This window comes from Nomia melanderi, chromosome 6 (genome assembly GCF_051020985.1).
Source record: "Nomia melanderi isolate GNS246 chromosome 6, iyNomMela1, whole genome shotgun sequence".
Lineage (NCBI taxonomy): Eukaryota > Metazoa > Arthropoda > Insecta > Hymenoptera > Halictidae > Nomia > Nomia melanderi.
The window spans coordinates 8,114,101-8,138,168 of record NC_135004.1 but is presented as its reverse complement, the minus strand read 5'-3'; the positions used below and the strand labels follow the sequence as shown (position 1 = coordinate 8,138,168).

The window sequence follows — 24,068 nt, the reverse complement described above, 5'->3', positions numbered from 1 at the left end:
TACACCTGACCCTCAATTTACGTGAAAATCCGGTACAAGATAAAACAAAATATTGGAAAGAAAAAGTGGTATAAGTTTTAAAAATACATATTTGAGTCGCCCAGGAACCAATGCGGTTAAGTCCATTTTTTAATATTTTATGATTTTTGTAAATTTTTATTAAGTAAATAATATTCTTTTTAAGCCCTTCAGCCAAAAATCCCTTCTTTTTATAGCTTCTGACTATGTTGTACAATAATTTCAAAAGCCAAAACATTAATTTTCTCAATTTCTGTTTTCTGGACTTAACCGCAGTAACTTCTGAGTGAGTCATTTATTTTACATGGCAAAATAAAATAAATAATAGTAATGACATTTCAGAAAACAAGAGTGCATTTTATTCACTATTACTAAATTCAGATCGCGTGAATTAAGATCGCGCATAAAAACTACCCCGTGATTAGTGTTCTCATTTACCACGTAAATTGAGGGCCGAGTGTAATTACTGATATATCTGGTGTTCCCTTTATTCCCGCTCCTTCTTGATCGATATTCACTGAGTCCTTTATTCCTTCGAATTTCGACACCCTTCGAAAGCGCGCGCCGCCACCCTTCGCCGTTCCCCTCCCGCTCACCCTCTGGATTTCTCAGGCTTTTAATCTTATATTTTTACACAGTGCGTAGGGTATTCCGTGAGATTCTTTGAATATTATAATAGTCGATTCAACGAGCAAAAATAACAAGAAAACTTCTGATAAATATATGGATGATGTAACTTTTTCAAATCAAACGATATATTTCAAGCTAATTAGATATTACAGTTCGAATTGATATGTGAAGAGTTTTATTGAAGTAAATATGTGTTTATCAACTATAGCACAATGAAATGTAGTATTCGAATATTACCGTTGCATGTTAATTATTCATGTCGCTGATTCTGCGTAGTTCAATCAGATATCAAGTGTGAAGAATGCTCGAATTTACGATAATGATTGCGTTCGATCCAATCTTCCCCTTAATGACCTACGTTCGCGGATCGTAATATTTTTAAACTAGGTAAATGAAAAACACTGATTCCTCTCGACTTAATTGGCAACTGAATCTTTCTTGTTAATCGACGTGTGATTCTGTGGTTCTTAGCCTTGTTCGTATCTGTCTCTCGAGAAATGTAATGTGAGATTTTTATATACCAGGTAGAAGTCAGTAATCGATAACACTGAGTAATAATATTGAAACACCAACAGAAGTCCAGTAACATGGACATTGGTTCCTTTCAAGGAAATACGTAAATACAATTTTCGACGAACCATGTCGGCTATTCTCAGCAGAAGGGTGAACCAGATTTCACGGTGAATGAAGGTGAAAGATAACAATTTTGTGAAACTGATAACAGTGATAGGTGTCCAAACAATAGGAATATACGACACTTGTATCTATATAGTATCCTTTCGTTATTATCTTCACGTCTCGAATGCCCTACTCCAATACTTCTCACACATTAAGAAATACCTTGCACTACTATATTAAAACCGAAAAACCAGTGATTTCTCGTGCAAAATTAAGTTGGAAATATACAAAAAAGTTTCTATTCCCACATAAATTTCAATAAATTACTTCCCATAAGCAATCCTTTACACTATTAAGCAAATTCTATTCAGCGACACTATCAACGAACCTTTCTGACTCACTTTTACATAATTAACCATTTGTTGCTCGCTATGATTTCAGTTAGAGTTCCATACATAGTCGAATATCTCGAACGTCCATGTGCTGTATTTCATCGTCGTTTATCGACAGTCCTTGAGCCTTATCGTCGAAACCCGATGATAAAAAATAAAAAAGAAAAAAAAAGGAACTCTAGCATTGTTGGGAAAGGACAAAGGGGAATCGACGCTTGTTTAGAGGAGGAACGATCAACCGGTTCGTGACCGACGAGAAAGGGACGCAGATCGTGTGCTCACAGATAATTCCCCCGTGTTTTCTAACCGGTATAAAAATTACCAGCGATAAGAACGGATGACAACGTAACACGATTGGTTGTAATATATTCGGGAAAAAGACGCACTTTGGTAGCCGCGCCGATAGCGAAAGGTCTACATATGTAATCCTGGCCGTAAACAAGGTCAAGTATTGGACGAGAGATGACCTCGGTAACTCCTTTTCGCTTGTTCACGTTTGGCAAGACTCCGAAATTCGATCGTCTTAATGTACTCGGCGCGGTAAATAGATGAATCAGGTCGCCCCTCAGTTTCAAAACGCGCATTGTTTAACCCCAAGTAAACCAACCGACTCATCAGCAATATTATAAAAAGATAATCCTGTCTTCATATTCCTTGAAGTATTAGCAATCCTGGGAATAACACGAAACAAAAAATTTGTATCATCATATTTCCCCTCGATACATTTTCTTGGGCACTTACTTTTGTCTTGAATCTCAAGAGAGGAGAGTTCGGGTGTTACGATTCTCGTGACACCCTATATAGAAAGCACATTAAGTGGATAACGCCCCGTAGATTTCTCACGTATGCTCGCGTGCCACCCGAGCCATTACGGTGAACCATTAACCGTTCATATCGAAAACCTTGTTAATTATCGCGTAATTGATTAGGTTGATTTCGTCGGACACACAAGGAATCTTCCGAGCAGGTCCATCGTGAATCGCCTACCCATAATTAAATTACTTCCGGAACCGCATCTACGTGTATGTCACCTGTGCGCGCAAGTTAGCGAGCGTCTAATGGAAATTACAAGGATACATACATAGTGTACTGTCTGAATGTAATTTGTCGCACAACAAAGGGGTTACGCACTACGATACAGTGCTCATTGATCGGCACGAAATGCAATTTACTCGGACTTTTTTTCTGAGAAAAAGAAACTTCCACCGGTCCTTTTTTCAACCTTACTTTTTTTTCCTTTTTTCATCCATACGTTTGAAAGGATGATTGGAATTGGACAACGAGGGCGCTTTCCCATATAAAAAAATGGTTATATTAAAAATTTAGCGTCTGAAATAATTAATATAATAATTTTGCTTTTGATTCGCGAAATACTAACTAACCTAGTGAGTTGCGCTTTTATCAAAACTATTTGATTCTTTAATGACTACATAAAATTTAAAATAATAGTAAGTAATTGAATTTGTAGGGTAATGATTAATCGAATTTTCCGGTAAACCAAAGTCGTAATCCATTGAATCGCAAATGAATTCAAAATGAGCGACGTGATGATTGTTTTCAAAATTTTGAAGACAACCAGTTGAAATTATGCAAAAGGGTAGTCAAAAATTGGAATAATCGGATACGTGTCGTTGATCAGAGCAGAAGTGGATATTTTAACGATATTGTATTTCATGCGCAATACTGTAAAGTATACTTTTATAATAAAATAAAAACTTCAAACTTGAATTTTAATTTAAAAATCTACAGCTTTTATCGAAACACTTTTGTTAATTTGTAAGATGTTATCTATTTTGCAACGATGTAACTGTGTTGTGACAGTTTGTATTAAGTTACTATTGAAAACGCGTAGTGTCTTATCATTATCGATATTTGCAATTAATTACACATGTAGAAGTAATGAATAATAGACAAACGTATTAGACAAACTATACTGAGGCGTGCACGTTTTCTTGGAATATTAAAGGCAATATTCATTTAACCTAAATTACAAACTATACATTATTTAATCATTCCTTATCGTTTCTTAATGTTTGGTGGCATTACATAAACACGACTCTGTTAAACATTATTTTTTCTAAGATCACTAAAGCATTTTCCTAAAAAAGTTATGTAATTTTTTCGATTAAGAGTGTATACACGTGTGACACGTTAATTAAATTGAATTTTAAAAACACTTTCTTAGTAGAAGCAATCAACGATAGTAAGATAACGTAACTGAAAAAGTGGGGATAATTGAAGCAGAAAAAAGAGCAGATTACAATGTAGCGATTCAAGCAATTTATCAAGTAATGCGATCATCGCTTATGCTAACAATATTTCATTGTCTCTAGTAATTAGCTTCAGCGGAGTTGTGCATACGTATAGATCATATTTATACATACAGAGCGATTTAAGCGGAACTAAACATCGTCGCTCGAAAATGATTGTTAAACGCATAAAACAGCGAAATGCATAACGAAAGTTTGAAAACATTAATAATACTTTGTTCAGTTAATAACACGTTGCGAAGAGTTGAAAGTATCATTCTGCTTCTTTATATGCATGTACTACGACCATTGTACGATCTGTCGAACAACAATAGTTCAGCTAACAAAAATAACGTTAGAACGACCGAAGGTGTACGCATGTAAATATGCGGTTGCAATTCTAGAAGAGGAAGTAAACCTTGTCATTCGTGTCATGTGGGCGTTCAAGGTGAGCCTTCGCGATCATACGATGAACGCTCTAATAGGTACGTTTTGCAACACTTTAAAATGCGTTTTTAATGCGATTTGATTTCTGTCGACGGTGCTACGAATGATAGTGTCATTCTATATATGTTTTGCACAGACAGGTGGACAAAATTAATTATAATAAAAAAGAGTGAAATGACGAATGTAATTAATAGAAATGATACTCTTACTTTCATTATTAATCTAACAACGGAAGTTTTACAGATATTAGGAATTCGATAATAAGTTTAAAAATTTAGTTCAAATAACAACGTAATTTGCTTCCTTTGATGTTAGGAACTCCAGCATGGCGTCAGAAGGCTTCACGCCATGTTGGTTTTTCTGACTTGAATCAGATGACCTTGAAAGTGTACTCAAACCTGTCTATACGATTGTGTGCTAATCTCATGTTAGAATCTCAAGGTGTTGTGCACAATGTTTTACTGTTAGCTACTTATTAAACGAAAAAAGTATAACAAGTTTATCAGTCTAAAAATTTTCTGAAGTTTTCTGGAATAACTGCTTTCTGGATAAACGAAACTGAAGGTTAAATTGATTTTCTTACGATTGGCTACTCCCATAGTCCTCGGTTCCAACAATAACTCAGAATATAATTAACAAATACTTCTTTCGTGAGTTCTGTGTCAATGGAAAATAGAAAGTTTTTCAATTTCGAACAAAGAACAATCAATATAGTGCCAGATACCGAAGATAAACGCCATAGTAAGCTAAGATTCGAAATGGAAATTTAATTTATTTCAAACGAATAAACCGAAGGAATGTAACAACGGACAATAAATATGTAGAAAGTGCCGCTGTTGGTGAAGTATCTTCGCAAAGACGAAAGAAACTGGAAACAAAGAACTGTTGATGGAAGAGCAAGTCAGAGGTTTGTACGTGGATCATTGTAGTTTCCCTAACATTCGCGTTTACGAAATAACTCGAAACGAATACAGCGCGCGTCAGTGCATCGCGAAATGAACGAAGAATATTTTCAACCGATGAAAGAAAAGATATAGCTGCCGCTCTCATTGAATTAGTTACTGCGATTGCCTGTGTGGATTATGCTAACGTGTGGAACTAACTTTCACTGCCCGGTATCAGCGCAAATAGTAAATAACGCGATATCAATCTCAGGCTTTTCTTTGTATTTTCTTTCGTGAAACTTATATTAAAAAAGAAATGGAACTTGAGATATCAATTAGGTAAAGCAACTGAACAATAAGTAGAAATCGAATGCTAAGCAACAGTTTTTGTCGTAATGAAAACACGCGATCAATACGCAACTTGGGAAATTATAACGAAATCTTTTATCTTATTTCTGATCTAATCAACTTTTTAATCACGGAAAATATACCTATATTTAATTCTCAGTTCTTGTAAATCGAAAACGATCTAGCAATATGAGATATTATATAAAAATCAACTGCTTATTCATTGGGTACGCTAATTATTATACTGCTTGTGCTTACGTAAGTTCACATTCCTAGACACATTAATTTTACAAAAAGATGAAATTAAATAAAAATTTGTATTTAATTTTCTTGTTATTTTTTTAAGCAATCGATGACGGAGTAAAAATAGCAAAAAACTATTTTTCAGGTCTTTAGATCTACGCCTCTTCAGAAGATATTAATTTCTTATAGAAAATATAGATGATTTTAGAGTTTACGTTTACGATGATTTATCTGCTGCTTCCGATGAGCTTTACTTAATCTGTTAACCCTTAAACACTCGCAACGATATCTGACGCGTGCAAATCCCGATAAGTCGATAATAATTTATTTTCGTGGCGTTTTGATATTTGAAAACAGAAGCATTAGCAAAGCTAAACAATATAATACTCGAACTAATTTAGAAACACCGATCTGTGTGAACTGTTAAAAATCTATGTCATCTAGAAACTCTAGAAAACTGATCGATTACGATATTTGAAATGGATAAGTCAAATTAATTCACACATATAAATTTTAGATTTTAATACATTCTGTGTATTCAAATTTACCGAACAATTGAAACAAATACAACTGTTTTTGAATCTAAAGATGATGCATTAATCTATTAAAATCTATTAAAGTGTAAGTAAATTACTAATATACTGTACGAAATACCCAAATATGAAATTTCTTTTACATAATTAAAACTAATATTGTCACTACAATAAAAACAAATGAATATACGTTATTCGCAAAATATTACATTTTTAAAATCAACTGCTAGTATTAAAAAATATATTGTTCTAAAAATATTTTGAGATTAAATTTGTACTATCGTACATCTAATAATTGGAACTTAATTAATCCTTATTTTGAAAAACGGAGTTTTTATCAATATCTTTAAGGCACCCTGTATATTACGCCACGACAGAAATGTAACGGGTGTAAAGAATACAAAACCTTCGCAACAATCGCAAAGTATATGGAAATTGAAATTTGTTCGAATTCATATAAAATGGAACCGTGACTATTGGCAATCGTAAATTTATGGGAAGCGCGCATTCTATAACGGTCGTAGCTCCAGAAATAGATAATCGTCAACGTTGTACATACGTACGCGTGAATAGCGTCGTTGGAACGTGTATTTCAAAACATTTAACCCTTAGCAATCCAACAATTTCAATTATTTTTATAACATCCATAGTGAAAATGAAAAAATGTTATGACATTTCTTAGATCTTTCGTTTTCCTTTTTAAAACAAAACTTTCATGTATGGCAAATGCAATGATCTTAGGGGAGTTTCTTCAACTTTGTTAAGATATTTAATACTATAAATGGTTCCGTAGCGGAGCCTATAGAGTGCAAAGGGTTAAAAAAACGGCAGGGCTTGTCGTCAAAAAGATACGCGACAAACAGATCCAATTCGCTTTGCTCATCGAATCGCTTGCAAATTTAACGCGAGCTTCGACAAAGACTGATCGATGCTACGGGGCACTAAAGGGCTCTGTGCAGAAACCATCATCGTTCTAGAAAAACTGATGAACACATGCACGCGCCACTGTTCAGAATTGATAAGCGAAACGCGACGCCACGTTACGCAAAAATCAATTTCTTACAAATCAGGTCAGCAATATTTATATACATTGCAACTACTTCGGTTGTTTACGTTGGTGTTACTTTACAATTATTTATCGAAATATCTCCACCATCATCCCCTAACTAAATCTGCATCGTGCTCAATACGAATCTTTAATTTTTTATATAAAAACTATTCCAACAAACTTATAAAAGAAATGTTTCCTGAAATAAATTTGTACGTCGATTTTTAATTTTTCAGTACGAGTTATACAAAATTTGCGACCACGTCAAAGTGACTTTCGTATTGAAAAGATTATATTATACTAATACGTTTGCTAATACGATCATTAAAGTGAAAAAAAAAGTGTCGAATGCTTTTTTTATTATTGCCCACGACGGTTTACCTTCGTTTTTTGCATCTAAATGAAATGATTAACGTGCGCAAGGGAAACGGAAATAATTAGTCACTAACGGTGTCACGCAATTTATCGATGATAATGACGCTTTTCGCGAGAAGAGTATCGATTGCGTCGTGGTTCGTATTAACGGGAACCTCGGATCATCGGTTTCAAGCGTTCTTTAATTTTACGTGGAATCCGCGAACGCGCTTTGTCACTTTGCGTCATTCCTGAAACGTTCGATTTAAGATCGAAAGACGCCAGTGACGTTTCAATTACCGTTTGTCGCGTTTCGCCTCGTTTCAAACCTGTGCGCATACGCCGATTACTTTTAGACACAATTCAAATATTTCGTCTACGTAAAATCGAACGACGTTAAAGGGTCACGTGAACTCTTCTTTTTCTATTTTTTTTTCTTCTTTTTTATTCAAATCGAAAACAAGTCGATAGAAGGAACATGATACGACACAATACAGGATGCAAACAAAAGGAAAACAAAGTCAGAAGGTAACGTCGAGAAGCTGCGCGTTAACGGACGAGATAAAGCTGCGCACAAAACGAACGGACGGTAGAGTCAGCTGGTTAAAAACAGCTGTGTGTCCCGTCATCGACGAAACGAGAAATTAAATATCTGTGGCTGTCACGAAACACCGTTGACATTGTACCGAGTTTTTCCCTGTCGACCTATAAACCAAACTTACCCCGATATAAACAACCGATTCCGCAGTCTAACGTTCCCATACGTACTACGTAGTCTTGTTGCATTCGCAACCATGTGCAGGCCTCTCTTGCACACGATTACAAGCACGTGCGATAGAGTGAAAGAGAAAGAAAGAGCGAAAACCAACGAGGTGTAGTGGGAGAACTGCGAGATGGAGGGATAGGAGGGGGAATAGTGGTGATGTCAGAGGAAGGGATGACAAGGAGAAGAGGGGAGTGTAGGAGGGGGGAGTGGAAGAGGGGGGTGAGGAAGAGGTGGAGGAGGAAGGAGGAGGAGGAGGAGGAGGCTTGGGGGAGGAGGGGGAGAAGGGGGAGAAGGAGGGGGAGGAAGGAAAAAAGAAGACAAGAGACACAAATAGCGAGTAGGAGAATTAAAAGTGAATTTCAAGGATACAATTTGAGAACGTCCGTGTCCATACGTCGTTTTCCAGCACTGGGGGACGACATATTTATCGCCTATTAACACAGCAGAGCCCTTCGCAGCAAGTCCTTGAGTCAGCTGAGCTCGATTATCGTTTCGAGAAGGGCCTCTGTACTACTGTCGATTGTTTACCACCGTAAGATTCACGAAGAACTGATAGTCTATCACCACTCTCGTACAACACACTCTTGTTCTCCCGTACTGACCAGTTATTCAGCACCGAGACAGCGAAGGGAGAAAAAAACAAAGACACGCGCGCGCGACGCTCCGCAGTCAGTCGTTAGATCTCTCGACGCTCTCTCGATCACGAAGGAAAACGGTACACAGGACTAAATCTGCGACGTCAGCGTTCACCAATGTTTTCCACGGATGAACGAACGCACGATACCTCGAACAACAGCGATATACAAACGGTCTTCCTCTCTGTCCGTACGGACCAGGCGAAAATCTTCTGGCTAGAGGATCATTTCATCATCACCAACGACGATCCCGTCCAAGAAATTCGTTACTATCGACGACACGTTTCTCGCGCACACAGAAAACAATCCTTTCCCCTGAACCTCCACCGCCTCCGCCACTTCGAAACGCCTGTTCTCGTGCACCCCACGACCTGTCAACTCACGGACTTCACCACATCTGATTCCGTTTCTGCACTGCTCTCTTGCTCGCTATTACTGCTACCTCTGTCTCACGTCGTGCCAAAGAATGCGCGCGCACGGTACGAAATTCCCTGCTGCCGACTCTTTCACGGACCAATGTTACTAGGAGTCCGGAGCCAATGTTACTTTTTTTTCTTTATTTCCCTCTTTTATTTAAATATGATAACAAATTCAAATTCTATTATTCTTATACTTGTATTATTATTCTCTAACTAAAAACTTGATAGAATTCAGAAAAACAGATTACTAAATACCATTTATCTATTTCATATTCTAATTGTACGAATAAACTACGTTTTTGCTCTTGCATTATTGTTTGGAACAATACTTTGTCTATAATACTACGATTATAGTTTGACGGATCAAATAGAACAACTTAATATGTTATACATAATCGTATGTAACAAATAATTCAAGTAAAATATATGTCTAATTTGAAATACAGTTATTAATAATGTGAAAAAATAAATAAAGATCATAAAATCAAATACAAATATGTTAGTATTGCAGTCGATACAGAATTCATATCAAATGAAATCACAAGTTTTTGGTAACACTGTAAAATAACCGTAGTAATTACGAATATTGTGAAATATGAATTTAGATTGTTTGTCGATTTACGTTTGAAAGTAGAATATAAGTAGTACATAAAATACTTATGAGTAAAACATAAATACCTTTTTAAAACGACAATATGAGGCCCAGTAACTGTTGAGTTTTGAGATTCTAGACATTCAGAGCTAACCCTTCAACACATGTTAAAAGAAATTGAACAAATATGAGCACTAGGTCTGATACAAAAAAATTTGATACAACTATTACTCTTTAAATTGGATAAATCTTGGAAACAGTTTAATGAAGATTAAATTATTCGTCGAGGTAATTGTCATACGGTTTTATGGTTCCTGTAAATGTTAAATAATGTTGAAACAAAAGACGTAATTATAATGGCAAACACACATACCAATATACGCACACGCAGAGACTTAAATATATGATACATATCGGACGTATATTAAATAGATACTGTACATAATACATAATTTTCAACTGCTTTAAACCACAATAGAAATTTTAGAAAAACGAAGAAATTTGCTTGTAACTCAATATTGTGTGATATTTAATAATAATACAATACTTTTCTAACAAATTGATTTATTTAAAAAATGTATAAAATTGTGAATATAAAAATGTTTGATACATTAGAAAAATGTAAATAAATTAAACACTACACCAAAATTGTATAATGTCATGACACATAAAAATATGAATCTTTTGTATTATTGATATATTGGACCTGTCACGTTTATAAAATTATTTAAAAATAGAACAATGAATTATACAATACAAAATATTCTATCAAAATCGTTATTGATTGATCTGTTTCATTAAATAGATTAGTAGGCATAGAAAATACTAGACCTACTGTTTTAAGTATAAGTACTCTATGTATGTAACTAATGTGCACTAGATTTTCTATTAAAATGTTAGAGATTTATTGCACCATTTTTCTTTTAATCTTACTTCCATGCATGTATGTCCTAGAAAATAAAAATGTAAAAAAATTATTCAAACAATGGATGAGAATTAAACAAAATATACTGAAAAACTTAATACTGCCAAAAGATATTTTTTTATATAATAGTAACACAGACTAAAAGGATGTTGGATACACATCGCTATCGCTATGAAAATGAAATGCACGTAAAAATGTCAATAAATGCCCAATATTGATATGTATATAAAACGACGGAATAGATTACACGTCCTTAAAGGAAAGTTCATAAAAGTACTTGTTGGGTTAGGGGTAGCTATTATAATTATGGTAATAGTATTATGACTGTTTCATGTCCGAGTGTGTAAAAGAATCTTATTCAGTAGGTGTTGATTAAATCTAAAATGGAATGTCCCACGAAATATGCGTAGTACACGTTACCCTATCATAATCACGTATATAAATGAGATTAATGATGAATCTAGAAATGACTTTGGATTCACTGCATTATTAAAACACTAAACATTCAGTTAAATATTTTTGTAAAAATCGCACCTTAGATGTTATGTTGTATTTAAAAGTGAAGCTTAAAAAATATTGATCCTAATAAATAGTTGATTTTGGCATGAAATGATTACTTATTAGAGTATTATCAGTCACCGTCTTTTATAAATATTGAGAAACCGTAGTTTAACCATATTTATAGTCCGACGAATTTAAGTACAAAAGTTTTGACTGGTCAACTTGCCACTTTTCTAGTGCTTTGTAAAATATTTACGATATTCATTCTACAGCTGTTTTTCGCGCGAACGCAGTCAGAGATAACATTTCATTGGGATCTGTTGATAAACGTGAAAATTCTATTTCTTCGCTAAGACTATTTTCTGTAAGAAATTAGATAACAATTAAATTAAAATTATAAGCTATATGAATAAAGATAAATTTCTTTATTTACCAGATGGTTCAATAGGCCATTGCTTATGGGAAGGAGCATATAGACATAACAGTGCTATAATATAAATATTCCACATGCCATATACACCAGTAAAGAATGCTGATGTCATTTCTAAGTGTATTTCTTCATCCCATTTCCACTGACCTTCAGCAACCTATATTGAACATTATAGAAATTAATGTCAATAATAATCAATATGTAATTTGTATAAGAGAAGCTGTTACGTTACTTGGCCAAGAATGAATCCAATGACAGTTAAAGAAGCGCACAATAAGGTTGCTATCATCAAAAACTTAAACCGATATATTACGCCTTCATAATGTAGACGTCTTGCAGAACTCATACTAGGTAATGCAGCTCTTTTTGCACTAATATTCATAAATACTTTCCATATCATGTAAGATAAGAAAATTAAATATACACCAGCCGACACCCCAGCTAAAATTATAAATGATAACTGCTTTTTTCAGTCAAGGAAACTAAAATCTTGTAACAATAAGTTAAACATGTCTTTTTTTATAAAAGGATACAGCAAATTTAGTTCCCAAATCTGTAACCCATATTGAATAGAATGGATTTCTTAATTGTACTCCACGTTCACACATATCAAATACAAATAATGACAGGCATCCAATGCCTACTGCAGAAAGATGACGCCAATAACATTTTAAGGAATTTCTTTGTTCACCTTCCTAATTAAAAAAGTGCATTACAACAGACACTAAGGTAGAATATACAACAATAAAAAAAAAGGTTAACTCACCTGTATCTATTCATGTAATACACAACATGTAAAAGAAACATATGTCATTAGTATATAATATTAAATAAATCTTTTTACATCTATCTTATATTCTTACCATAAGATGTTCTCCCGCAAATACAAGCCAAAAAGACAAAAGAGTAGCATAGAATACTCCTTGTCTAATATCACCCAATAAAAGCATAAATGGCATGTCATAGGCTAGTGTCAAGTACTCCAAAGGCACTAAACAAAATGCAAAAGAATAATACATCTAAGCACTTGTAAATAAAATTAAATCAACAGACACATTATACAACATACTATTCAGAAATGATAATGCTGTGCCCAGTGCTAACAGCAAATATTCCAAGAGAGCAGGTGATCGTGAAAGCATGTTTACTCTTCTCCAGTACCACGCAAGGACACAAATGACAATTGGGAAATAAATGGTCTTCAAACTTACCCACACCTTTGTGAATCCACCATTCTGATTGATAGCCTAAATTTGGACGAATATAATATAATATTGATACCTTTCAATTGTTGCATTTCTAAGAATTACATTTTAATATATTTTATATATTTACAGTAAGCCACAAATCAGTTATATGCCCTAAACCCTGATTAATGTTTCTGTCAGTGTCAGCTGGAAGGCGGATATTTAAAAGATAATAATCATGAAATAAGGATCCCAATTCAAATAATGGTACCATGCTGCAATTATAGTTATACTGTTCCATTGCCTGAAAATTACCATATACATATTATAGAGAATATTATAGAATCATATAAATATAATTATATCTTAAATATTGATTGATTTATGTATTTACATCATCAATACTGCAATCTAAAATCCTTTCCACCACAGAGGCAGCATATGGTTTCCAAGCATCATCAGAATCTCCTTTGTTCCTATATGCAAGTCTTGCATCCAATGTTATTTTAGTTCTAGGAGCTAAAAAATTGATATAAAATAATTAGTATGTTTTCTTAAAACATCTATCATTTATCAAAATGTTGTAGTTAATTTATATTTGATTAATTACCAATTTCTATTTGGCTATGGTAAGCAATGTCCACTTGTAAAACACCAATTAAATTTTGTTGCCATCTAGAATAATCAAGTTGCATACTGTTTCGTGGAACAGGCATCTATAAAAAATTAAATATATTTAAATTTATATGTACTATACTTCTTTAAAGTAATGCACTTTAAATAAACCTACTTGAAAAGTATAAACAACTTGATATGCTTGATGATGACTATCAAAGCTAAAACGATTCATATCAACAGGAATACAAGATCCCTTTCCCCTTGAATAAAACCATTTGCCTCCTCCAGGTTCAGATCCATTTACACGAATATCTTTGCACGGTGTACCAAGTATATTTTGACTACTAGCAGGTGTTGGAGCTTAACAAAAAAATATTTATATCTGTCTTAAATCTTATATTAATTAATCTACCACATTCAAAAATTTCAGAAATACATATAATTAATAATTTATAAATGAAAAGAAACTGTAAATTAATTTCACTAAGCATTCTGCATTGTTTTCATTAGAAGTTTAATACATTTTTCAGATTTGTTTAAGTAATAGTCATATTTTGTTAATCAACTTGCATAAAAGTAAATAAAGAAATTATTATGCATTTGAACAAGTGTTTAATAGTTTACACAAATTGAAATTTAAAAAATCATTAATGTGAAACAATTGTTTCTTGCATTAAAATAATATTGAAATGGTTGACTTTTCTCAACTTACCAATGAGCCCGCCTATTAGAAAACAAACAATTTGCGCAAGAATAAGCAGTATTACAAGTACCGAAAGTTTTCTACCACTTAAGTTTTCTATGATAGTTCCTTGCATTTTGTTTTTTATTTTATAAAGTTACGCCTTATAATTGTTAACGAAACTATACACAAGTTATAATGGCACTAAAATAGCACAAATGAATGCTTCCGCCTGAAGAGTGTGAAGAGCAGTTTAACGTGCTTTTCGAGTAGCTTCGCTTTCAAAATGGATGCTGCGTTGTACCAATGTTTACAAACTTTTACCAAAAGGATTCTTCAAATATTTCTTGATCAGTGCTACCAACAATCGTGTAAACAATTTTCCATAATCTAGAAAGCACTCTATAAATCAGAGATGTTTAACTCACTCCCCTCACGCTAGTAACTTGGTAACAGCATTCCCCACTACTTCTACTCAAGGAGCTCCCCGAGACTGGTATGTGAGCATTTGTATGCATGTTCAATCACAGCAAAAATAGGAATGGAGAGGGAAGAGGGGAGTGTCACTAGAGTGCTCACGGACGTCAATTTAGCACCTTAACTTATAGCGCTGCCATGCAAAATCAGGCTTAGTCAATATGACAGAGCGTAAGACGAAAATGATAAGGAGGTCCTAAGACCCTTGAGAGCGTGTGACAAAATTTTACATTGCATGTTATGTCTATCATATACATCGTCTGTGCTTATACGTATCTTAAGCTGTGTTTTTAACTTTATAATTCTAACGACTAACGTTAGATGGCTGTAACAAAATTGAAAAGTAGATACGCATCAATATGAATGTCTAATTCGTGAGTGAAGTAGAAACAAACATTTGGAGCAATAATTTACTCATTTGAACGTTTATTATTAATATCTGAAAGAACAATTATTTATTTCAATCCTCTTAAAAATATTATTAAGTGCAGTTACCTAAAACCTCATACCTGTTTAAAATAATTAAAGGCATTTTATTTAATCTGAACAAAATTTGGTATATTATTGTTTTACATATTGTGATAGCAATCAGAATGTGATAAATGTAATACTTATGTTATACATATGAACTAAAAATATAAGATTAAAGACATATAAATTTAAAAATACGAAATTTCTTATATTCACTTGTTTATACTTACAAAAAAAGAGTTGAAATGTAAAATTTGACACTATGCCTGGTGGAAGACGTAATGCTGCTACTCGAAATGGTCAAACTAAATCTCAAAGTAGTTTTTCTGGAAATACAAATACAACTGCAAGAAGTAATAGTGGTGAGAGGATAGCTGGATGTGGTATAGACGATAAAAGATCAGAGGACTTCTGTGCAATAAAAACATTAGTACCAAAACATGTACCAATACCAGTGGTACCTATTGATGGTCATTTAACATTTGAAGCATTATCTTTGGTTGTATCACTTGTTGCAGCTTCTTTACAGATGCTTAATTTGTATAGAACTGTGTGGTGGTTACCTCATTCATATAATAATTACAGTATGGTATGTATTATATATGTTATATTAATTTAGTGTTGTTTAAAATTAAAGCTTTCACTACCTTCTGCTTCTTTTAGAATTTTTATTTAATAGATCCTTACTTAATCATTTTCATTATCACTATGATGGCACGACAGTTTATTTATTCCTTATTACGCCGGTTTATTGATGTGTCAGTGCCAGTTCGTTGGTTGCCGGCTGCTCAAAATATTATGAGGTATTGTTTATTATAAATTATGTCAATTATATGTGTTTTTTATAATATATTATTTATTATTTTTCAGGATAATTCTTTTAATTATTGTGATGACTGTATTGTGCTGGTGTCTGTATCACATGGCAGAAAGACATAATTCTATGAAAATATTTTACTTGTGTTACCCGTATGTACTTTAATAATACATATATTGAGAATTTTAAACGATATAAAATGGAAGTTTTGGTTACTTGATCTACTTTGTTTCAGAAGTTTATCAGTGTATTTTGTAATGTTTGGTATGAGTGCAACTCCTTTCTTTGATGTATCGACAGCACCTTTGTGCAACAAAGATGACAAAAAGACAAAATACTTGCTAGGTTTATAGTGTTCATTTTTTAAAAAACATATACTTTTAGACTGAATATATAATGTCTGTTCTTTTATGTAGATAAGCCATTACATAATTGCTCGTTAAATGCATCTGCAATCAGGGCAGAAGTTTCTACTTTGAGATCTGATTTTAATCGTCGTTTAAAACGAGCTTTGTTTGCATCTTCTAGTAGTGCTTACATATGTGGTATTGCGCCTATTATATTTGTACCTCAGTATTTGCATTTCAATGTTTCATGGGTTGTGCAACATGTTATTATGTTTTGGATTGGAAAAATAAATGCTCATTTTTCACAAGCTTATCCAGTTAGGTAAGTACTTTATATAAAAGTTTATAAACATAACTCTTTATTATTATGCTTATTCAATTGTATTTGTATGTTATTATTTCAACTTTTGAATGTTGCATTAAAAACTTCATTTGCAGAAAACTGATGAATACCCTAATTATTTAGGTACTGTGATGTGTTACACAGAGCAGCATTACATTTAGGACGGTGGGTTAAAATCGAAAACCGCAACAATCATATTTATGCACAAGCATGGAACGATTCAGTTTTATGGCCTCATGGTTCAGTAGTAAGGCATAATAAAGAAACTTACCGTTCTGAAGGTGTATGTACAGTAGCAGAACCTGGAAATTCAAACCACTACAGATTTTATGTACGTTATATGGACATTAAATATATTCTAACATTATTATATTTTTATATAAATTGCTTTTATTATTTTATACAGGCTTTGTTCAGTAATCCCACAATGCTACTTTGTTCATTATTGGGACTACAATTTTTACTTGTGGGTACACAACTGTTCATTTTACTAAGTACTACCGATTGGTATCAAGTGTTATCGATAACATTGCTCCTCCTCATTAACTACTATCCCTTATTTAAAATAACTAGAGACTATCTTATTTGTTGGAAAGTATATCATGCTGAGCAAATTATACAAGAAAAGTCACAATTGTGTTCAAATCCAGTTATTCAATAAACAAATAAAAAATTTAAACATGTTACTATTATGTTTACCTTTCATTATCATTAATATTATCCTATCATATATATTATTGTACTATACAATAATATTATAATAATTATTTACAAATAAATAATACTCTAATTATAATATTATTGATGATTAATAGTGATATTATAAATTAATTTGATTAAAATACAGTTGTTATTTTGTATAAAGAAAATTACGGGATAAATAAACAGTTTCAATCACGTTTATGTGACGATTAAATAATGGCATTACCTATTTTTTACGATACTGTTACTGTAGTAGTTTTATTCTAGTGAAATAAATCTATAAAGGCTTTTAGCTCGTATAACGAATGATTACATGATTATTGTCACGAACGAAAACTATTTGTCATACGAATTGCTTAAATGACTATTTTATTTTTTGTTTGTTTGTTTAATTTGAGCACCTTAATTCAGACAATATGACTTGCAACGTAAAAATACATTGTTTACATCCTAAGCATTTTGTGCTTTGAGAAATTGAAATTTTGGTATCCATTTCATAATAATGATCAATTAAATTAAGTGTATTGCATGATTATCGTGCTACAATTAGACAGTCACAATTACTCTTACACTTATAAGTCAGGTATAAAGATTTACTACAAAGTTAAATTAGATAAAGATTTTCGCTCGAGGCTTGTGTTCTATAGCAATTGTATACGCAATACCATTTTACAAAATATTAAGTAATAGTTATGCGTTGGAAGTCATAGCGATCTGTCTCTTGTTCCACTAAAGGTTACGAAGTATTACAATTTTATATCATCTGTGTAAGTTCACTCAGATCAATCAATTTACTCATAGATACTCATGATTTATCATTTATATATATATATAAATATACGGAGATTTGTTCAAGCAATAAAATGTAAGTATGTTAATACTGCGAGTAGTATCTGAATGCACATGTTCGAAAATATGTTAGTTGCACCTCCAGATGACCCTTTAGGATTTGTATACTCTTCTATCCATGATTTGTAAGAATACACTCTGGTGTACACATCTGGCAAGCCGTTTGCACATGGGTTACCGTACGAAACGATTCCAACTTGTTCAGAATCTACAACCAGTGGTCCTCCGGAATCACCCTGAAATAAATTATATTGATTATTCTGAATCATGATCTATTATATTAAAACCAGAAAAAATTTGATGAAGATAATGATTAGTGTCAAGTGATCACTGTTATAACGGTTAATTATGATTTAAAGAAAGTATCCTTCAAAGAAAAAATTTCTAATCAATAATGTACATTAACGTAAAAAAAAAAATTTGCTAAGAAAAAATCTAATGTATTGTAACCAATAGCTTGCAATTTTGATTTGTTTGTTGTATGATTCGAATGCACAGAAGGCAAGAATGTAATAACTCTTAAACTTTTTTATACATTCATGTTAATTTTAATATTTGTATAAGTCTCTAGCTTTCGATTGAGACATACTATATGATAATGAATAAAATATTATTGCCTTTTGAAAAATATAAAAATTACATATGCACATCTAATTTATTCACTAAACTAAAGATTTAAATAAATATGTTTGCTCTTTTAGTTAGAAAAATAATAATAAAAATATTTTGTTTTGTACGTTTAATTACATCTACTACTAATGTCATACGTACATGGCAAACACCCTCTGATACTTTCGTTAATGTACAGATCTGTGTTGATTTCAGCGTACTCCAGGTAACCACACACACATCATTTGGTATTATTTTTAAGGAAATTTCTTGTAAATACTCAGAAGCTTTTCCATTTAGCTAAAAAATATGTTTTTGTAAATGAAAGTTTATCTTAAAACATCTTTGTTCAATTTTCATAATAATACATCTTTTCCAAATATTTATATATAACTTGTACAATAACTTTGAGGAGAAAACATGTTTTACATTGTAATTGGAACGGAAATTAACTTACGACAAGGCTTCCCCAACCAGTAACAACAGCAGGTTGATTTGCAGGAATCGCAAATTTGGTTGCAAGACCGATTGGTTTAACTTTACTGTCGAATAAAATATTTGACTTTAAATATATTAAACCTATATCATTAATCAAAGTTACATCGTTATAGGCCGGATGCCAAATGAGTTGCTCCGCTCGGTAAACTGTTGCCCACTCGTACACAGAATAGTGTCCAACATTTACTTCATAGTCAAGTCGCTTTTGTCTATAAAAATGAATTATATAGTTAATGAAATGCTAACAAACAAACGATTATTTTGACATACATGAAAATCCAAAAAATAATACAACTGGAAGTTAGAATATCATTGAACACTTTTTATATTTATTACTAGGATTTTCATTAGTTTTCATAATATTTCAAGAAATACGTTTTTCACCTCCAATTTTAGGAAGTGTAGTCACTCCGTAAACATAGGTAAGTTACATATTTTTCGAAGCTTTGCATATGTGTTTGTAAACAATGAAAATTTCTGCACTAACAGTAATTATTACTAAAAATAATAAACTTTATAATTTCTAAGACTTTTGTTTACAAATTGTTTTCATTATATACCTTTAATTAAACAATTTGTTACACGTGTAAATTAAATATTTTATTCTTAAAAGCAAAGTTAATTGTATTTGCTATTACTAAAAAAAGATGTAATTTTAATATTTTGTCAGACACCCCGACTATGTTCAATAGCTTAAAAAAGTTTACAACTCTCACTCTATGTGATATAATTTCTATAACCACCAACAGAAAATATATCGTTCCTTATTATAGTAGTTCGAATATTTTTATATTACGTCACTGTTTTGATATTCATTGTTACTTGATATTATACATTACATTATATAATAATAATAATAATATTTAAAAAAAATTGTACTTATTAAATTTGTATCAAACATTATAAATTTACATTATAGACATCTTTTTTCGATGATGTAGCCATGATTGAAACAATTTCGTGCAACACTCAAATTCTAGGAAATATTAAAAGATAAAACATAATTTACTTTTTATCGGTAGCAAACATACAGTTAACGATAAGGACATGCTTACCATTTAAAAGCAAGGTTGTCGGTGCAATTAACTAGTAACACTGAATTCATCTGACTAATTTTGCATGTACCATTTGATGTTAGACACTGATAATAAAGAATATTACGATTAAATTATAATTCCCATTTTGAATTTGATAATTAACAACATTTTATTGTTGTCTTATCTTTGTTTCAACGACACAGATACTTATTGCAAGTTAATAAAAGATTTTATAATAATGTTTCACCTTGATTTATTTAATTAGTTATGTGCAGCATTTAAATTATACGGATCTAAGTTAATTTCTGTGAGTCAATTTGACTTATTTATTGATACGCTCGTGTAAACAATTTCTTTATAAATCTTTGTATGTACATTGCTAATTTTAACATTTTTAAAACTTCGGAATTTATTATTTAAAATTTCTAAAGAATTTCTTAAAACTGTTGTATATAGTGTCTAGAGAAACAAATGTAGATATTTATATTTGAAAACTAACTATCGTTCAACTGTAAAGTATAAAATTTAATTATCTTTGTTACTAAGTCACATTTTTAATAGCAAACACCTAACGCAGATATGTATTGTTAAACATAAATGTTTTATTTCGATGTGATAGACCTGAGAACAAAGAAACTACGTTTGCGCGATATCGGTGAACTGGCTGACTTGTTAAATATTAACGTTCATTGTGTGAAAGAAACTTACTTGTAAATGCAGTGAGCGGCCGTAAGAATATATCGTTTGGAAATGATGGATCCTCCGCATATAAAGACATTTGATCTCCTTATCAAAGCTTGGTAAGGATATTTTCCTCGTTGTGCATCATGTCCTCCAACGATTCGAAAGTCCAACGCTATCAAAATTACATACGACTGGAAATGTATTTAAGAATCGTTGTCAACGATTTTAAATTATACGAATAAGTAAAATTTCAAGATGTCAGAAAATAAAACTTGAAACAAACTATCACTTATTTAAAAGTTGAAAATTGTGAAAATTTTAATTTCAAATTGATAAAAGAACACCATATATGATTATTAATCTTCGATATTATGTTACAGAAAATAAAAAATAATACCATGGACACTAATAATCGAACTAAGAATTAAAAGTACAGTTCCCGAATACATAGTGTCGTATACTGAATGTCTGTCAGGTTCTCGCTAATCTATATATATATATATATATATATACACGTATATTTTTGATGTAATGATTAGTATGACTAATACAATCAGAACGATAAAAGTTGTTATCATTTATCTTGTGATTTCGTTTTTTTCTACTAAGAAAGTAACGTTGCACATACCATACAGGACAATTGATTTTTATTTACGAACAGGTGCTTATTAAATAAACTTAAATTTTTTAAAAATAACTCCAAAATGAATATCGAGCAATGTGATGAACTCATGATTTATCATTTCTAAATAGTATGGTAGTATGAATATGAACAACAGAGTAATGGGAATAAGAAATCTAATAAATATAAGGAATAACAAACTTGTTGAAAGAATGATTGTTATGAGGAAAATTATTACAAAGTACAGAAGTTTATGTATTTTTCCATGAAAACTGCTGAATTTAATGATAGATAAATGGATTTTTAATTACCGTGCCAAAGATACCAAAGTCAAGCAAACAGTGTCAGTTTTTCTAAAACGAATTTGAATGAAACCGAACACCCGGTATTCATTTCCTATGAAAGCGATAAAGCTTTATACGCTATACCATATAGAAGATACTGATAAGATTAGTCACGCACATTGATTTCCACATTGCCCATGCAATGTATGTATTTTATGTAACTATTACAAATTTTAGAAAATAAAATGGAAAACTTATCTGATTGCAAATTACAATTGTTTCATAAAGATCATGCAATAAAATGTGTAATGGCATTAGTCTTAAGTAGTAACTTAATAGTCTGAAGAAAAACATTGGATAATTATGGTTTTAAACAACTTATAAAGAGCAAGCTACATTCTTGCAGCACAAGCAAAATAAACTTCTTAAAAGGTGTGCTTTTGTATTCTATATTCTTCAATTAGGGCATAGTCGTTCGTCAAGCATCATCGGATGCAGTTAATAAGAATACGTCAAATTCACAGATAGTGGCTGGTTATGTATCTGGACTCAGTGGTATGTCACTAATTAACGAAACAAATTGTGTCATTAAGGACGGGCTACGGTATAATTCATTTTAACAAACTCTCTCGAATGTGCACGTACCTGCCGCGACGGAGATCAGCCGAAGATTTGTTATTATCAGTTCATGGTCGAACATTATCCCGTCTACGGCCAGTAAGCAACTGAGATTTTATTTATATTTTTATATTAGAAGTAAGATCGTAATTGTATGATAATTGAGATAGCAAATATTTGACGATAATACCCGCTAGATTGCTGGTTCTGGAAGATAAATGAAAGATGAGGTTTTTGAAAGAGTAATATTTATCATCAACTAAGCATCGTCGTAATCGTTTTGTTTGAAAAATTTTATCTGTTATTTGGTCACGGGTGATATTTTTATCATTAGCACATAAGAAATAATAACCAATTACTTTTTAGAGCATGTGACATTTGCACTCCAAACAATACTACTAATATCTGTCCCAATTGCCAGTGTGTGCTTTCCAATGGAGAGCAACGGAGTGCTTTGACCGTGAACAGGTTGTATCCAGCACCAAGTATACAAGTTTGCTTAGGTGATTCTATCGAGGTCGATGTTGTTAAGCGAATCGCGGAAGATCAAATTACGATTCACTGGCACGGAGTGTTGCAGTACGGTACTCAAATAAATGATGGAGTACCCTTTGTTACTCAATGCCTGATTCTGGTAGGAGATACGTATAGGTAGGTAATGGTTCTCAAATTGTCGAATAGAGAGTACTACTCTCGAGACTAGAATTTGCTGTTGGATAAAAATGTGAGGACACGTTCTGTAAACAATTTGAGAATAAATTGTACATTGTTTATCAAAATCGCCTAACTTTCTTATGACTTATTTTTACTTAGAAGAATGTTTGTAAACTTTATTATATTTATTGCTGTGAGTTATAATTACAGCAAGTGTGCCGAATGTGAGATTTCACATATGTTTGATTTGATAGAGTTAACACTAGGTTTACGGGCATTATACACTTCATTCTATTATTCCTAAAAGAATTGATGCTCGTTTATTTAGATTGTGGAAACTGGAGATTTGATAGTAGGTAATTGGGGTACATGTCAGTGTGATCGCATCAATCAAAATCCGCGTAAACATTTACAAAATAATATTTCTAAAATCCAATATGCATCAATCTGACGCGTTCCGTAAACCTAGTGTTAATATATAAGCATACTTCACTATACTTAAGATTAATATTAAGTACACTTAAGATTCATTGGAAA

At 32.2% G+C, this 24,068-nt stretch overlaps 5 protein-coding genes across 9 annotated transcripts in view; 2 read left to right on the top strand and 3 right to left on the bottom strand.

The window, feature by feature from the left end:
• Positions 1–9,638, bottom strand: part of UbcE2H (ubiquitin conjugating enzyme E2H) — a 47,064-nt gene extending 37,426 nt beyond the window's left edge. Inside the window, exon 1 of one of the 3 annotated variants that reach the window (XM_031987462.2) lies at positions 8,900–9,638. In XM_031987462.2, the coding sequence (XP_031843322.1) occupies positions 8,900–8,952 (53 nt within the window). In that variant the 5' untranslated portion in view covers positions 8,953–9,638. Of the gene's footprint in view, positions 1–8,486; positions 8,624–8,899 lie in introns of those variants that run through there. The other 2 variants (XM_031987463.2, XM_031987461.2) reach the window with 2 other exon arrangements.
• Positions 9,639–10,716: 1,078 nt separating this feature from the next.
• On the bottom strand, positions 10,717–14,999 carry wls (Wnt ligand secretion mediator). Its single transcript, XM_031987458.2, has 12 exons — positions 14,550–14,999; positions 14,010–14,197; positions 13,830–13,935; positions 13,614–13,738; positions 13,368–13,523; positions 13,102–13,279; positions 12,896–13,023; positions 12,799–12,804; positions 12,566–12,727; positions 12,265–12,492; positions 12,036–12,189; positions 10,717–11,964 (listed from the first exon to the last, which is right to left on the bottom strand). The coding sequence occupies exons 1-12, from the start codon at positions 14,653–14,655 to the stop codon at positions 11,864–11,866; spliced, it is 1,638 nt and encodes a 545-aa protein (XP_031843318.1). The 5' UTR covers positions 14,656–14,999; the 3' UTR covers positions 10,717–11,863.
• Positions 15,000–15,202: 203 nt separating this feature from the next.
• Positions 15,203–17,635, top strand: LOC116431671 (transmembrane protein 39A). 2 transcript variants are annotated; one of them, XM_031987431.2, is made up of 7 exons: positions 15,203–16,056; positions 16,131–16,270; positions 16,338–16,436; positions 16,523–16,629; positions 16,701–16,953; positions 17,098–17,305; positions 17,381–17,635. In XM_031987431.2, exons 1-7 carry the CDS (start codon positions 15,730–15,732, stop codon positions 17,633–17,635), a joined length of 1,389 nt encoding a protein of 462 aa, XP_031843291.1. In that variant the 5' UTR covers positions 15,203–15,729. The 2 variants fall into 2 exon arrangements, with proteins under 2 accessions (XP_031843291.1, XP_031843290.1); XM_031987430.2 differs by having other exon boundaries at positions 15,207–16,056; positions 16,520–16,629.
• LOC116431672 (chymotrypsin-2-like) lies at positions 17,381–21,884 on the bottom strand. Of its 2 annotated transcripts, none has more exons than XM_031987432.2 (5): positions 21,751–21,884; positions 21,378–21,525; positions 19,592–19,841; positions 19,297–19,434; positions 17,381–18,761 (listed from the first exon to the last, which is right to left on the bottom strand). In XM_031987432.2, the coding sequence occupies exons 1-5, from the start codon at positions 21,800–21,802 to the stop codon at positions 18,528–18,530; spliced, it is 822 nt and encodes a 273-aa protein (XP_031843292.2). In that variant the 5' UTR covers positions 21,803–21,884; the 3' UTR covers positions 17,381–18,527. The 2 variants fall into 2 exon arrangements, with proteins under 2 accessions (XP_031843292.2, XP_031843293.2); XM_031987433.2 differs by having other exon boundaries at positions 21,378–21,544; positions 21,751–21,832.
• A 639-nt stretch (positions 21,885–22,523) lies between these two features.
• On the top strand, positions 22,524–23,554 carry LOC143174573 (uncharacterized). Its single transcript, XM_076368173.1, has 3 exons — positions 22,524–22,691; positions 22,784–22,976; positions 23,244–23,554. The coding sequence occupies exons 2-3, from the start codon at positions 22,948–22,950 to the stop codon at positions 23,530–23,532; spliced, it is 318 nt and encodes a 105-aa protein (XP_076224288.1). The 5' UTR covers positions 22,524–22,691; positions 22,784–22,947; the 3' UTR covers positions 23,533–23,554.
• The last annotated feature ends 514 nt before the right edge of the window (positions 23,555–24,068 follow it).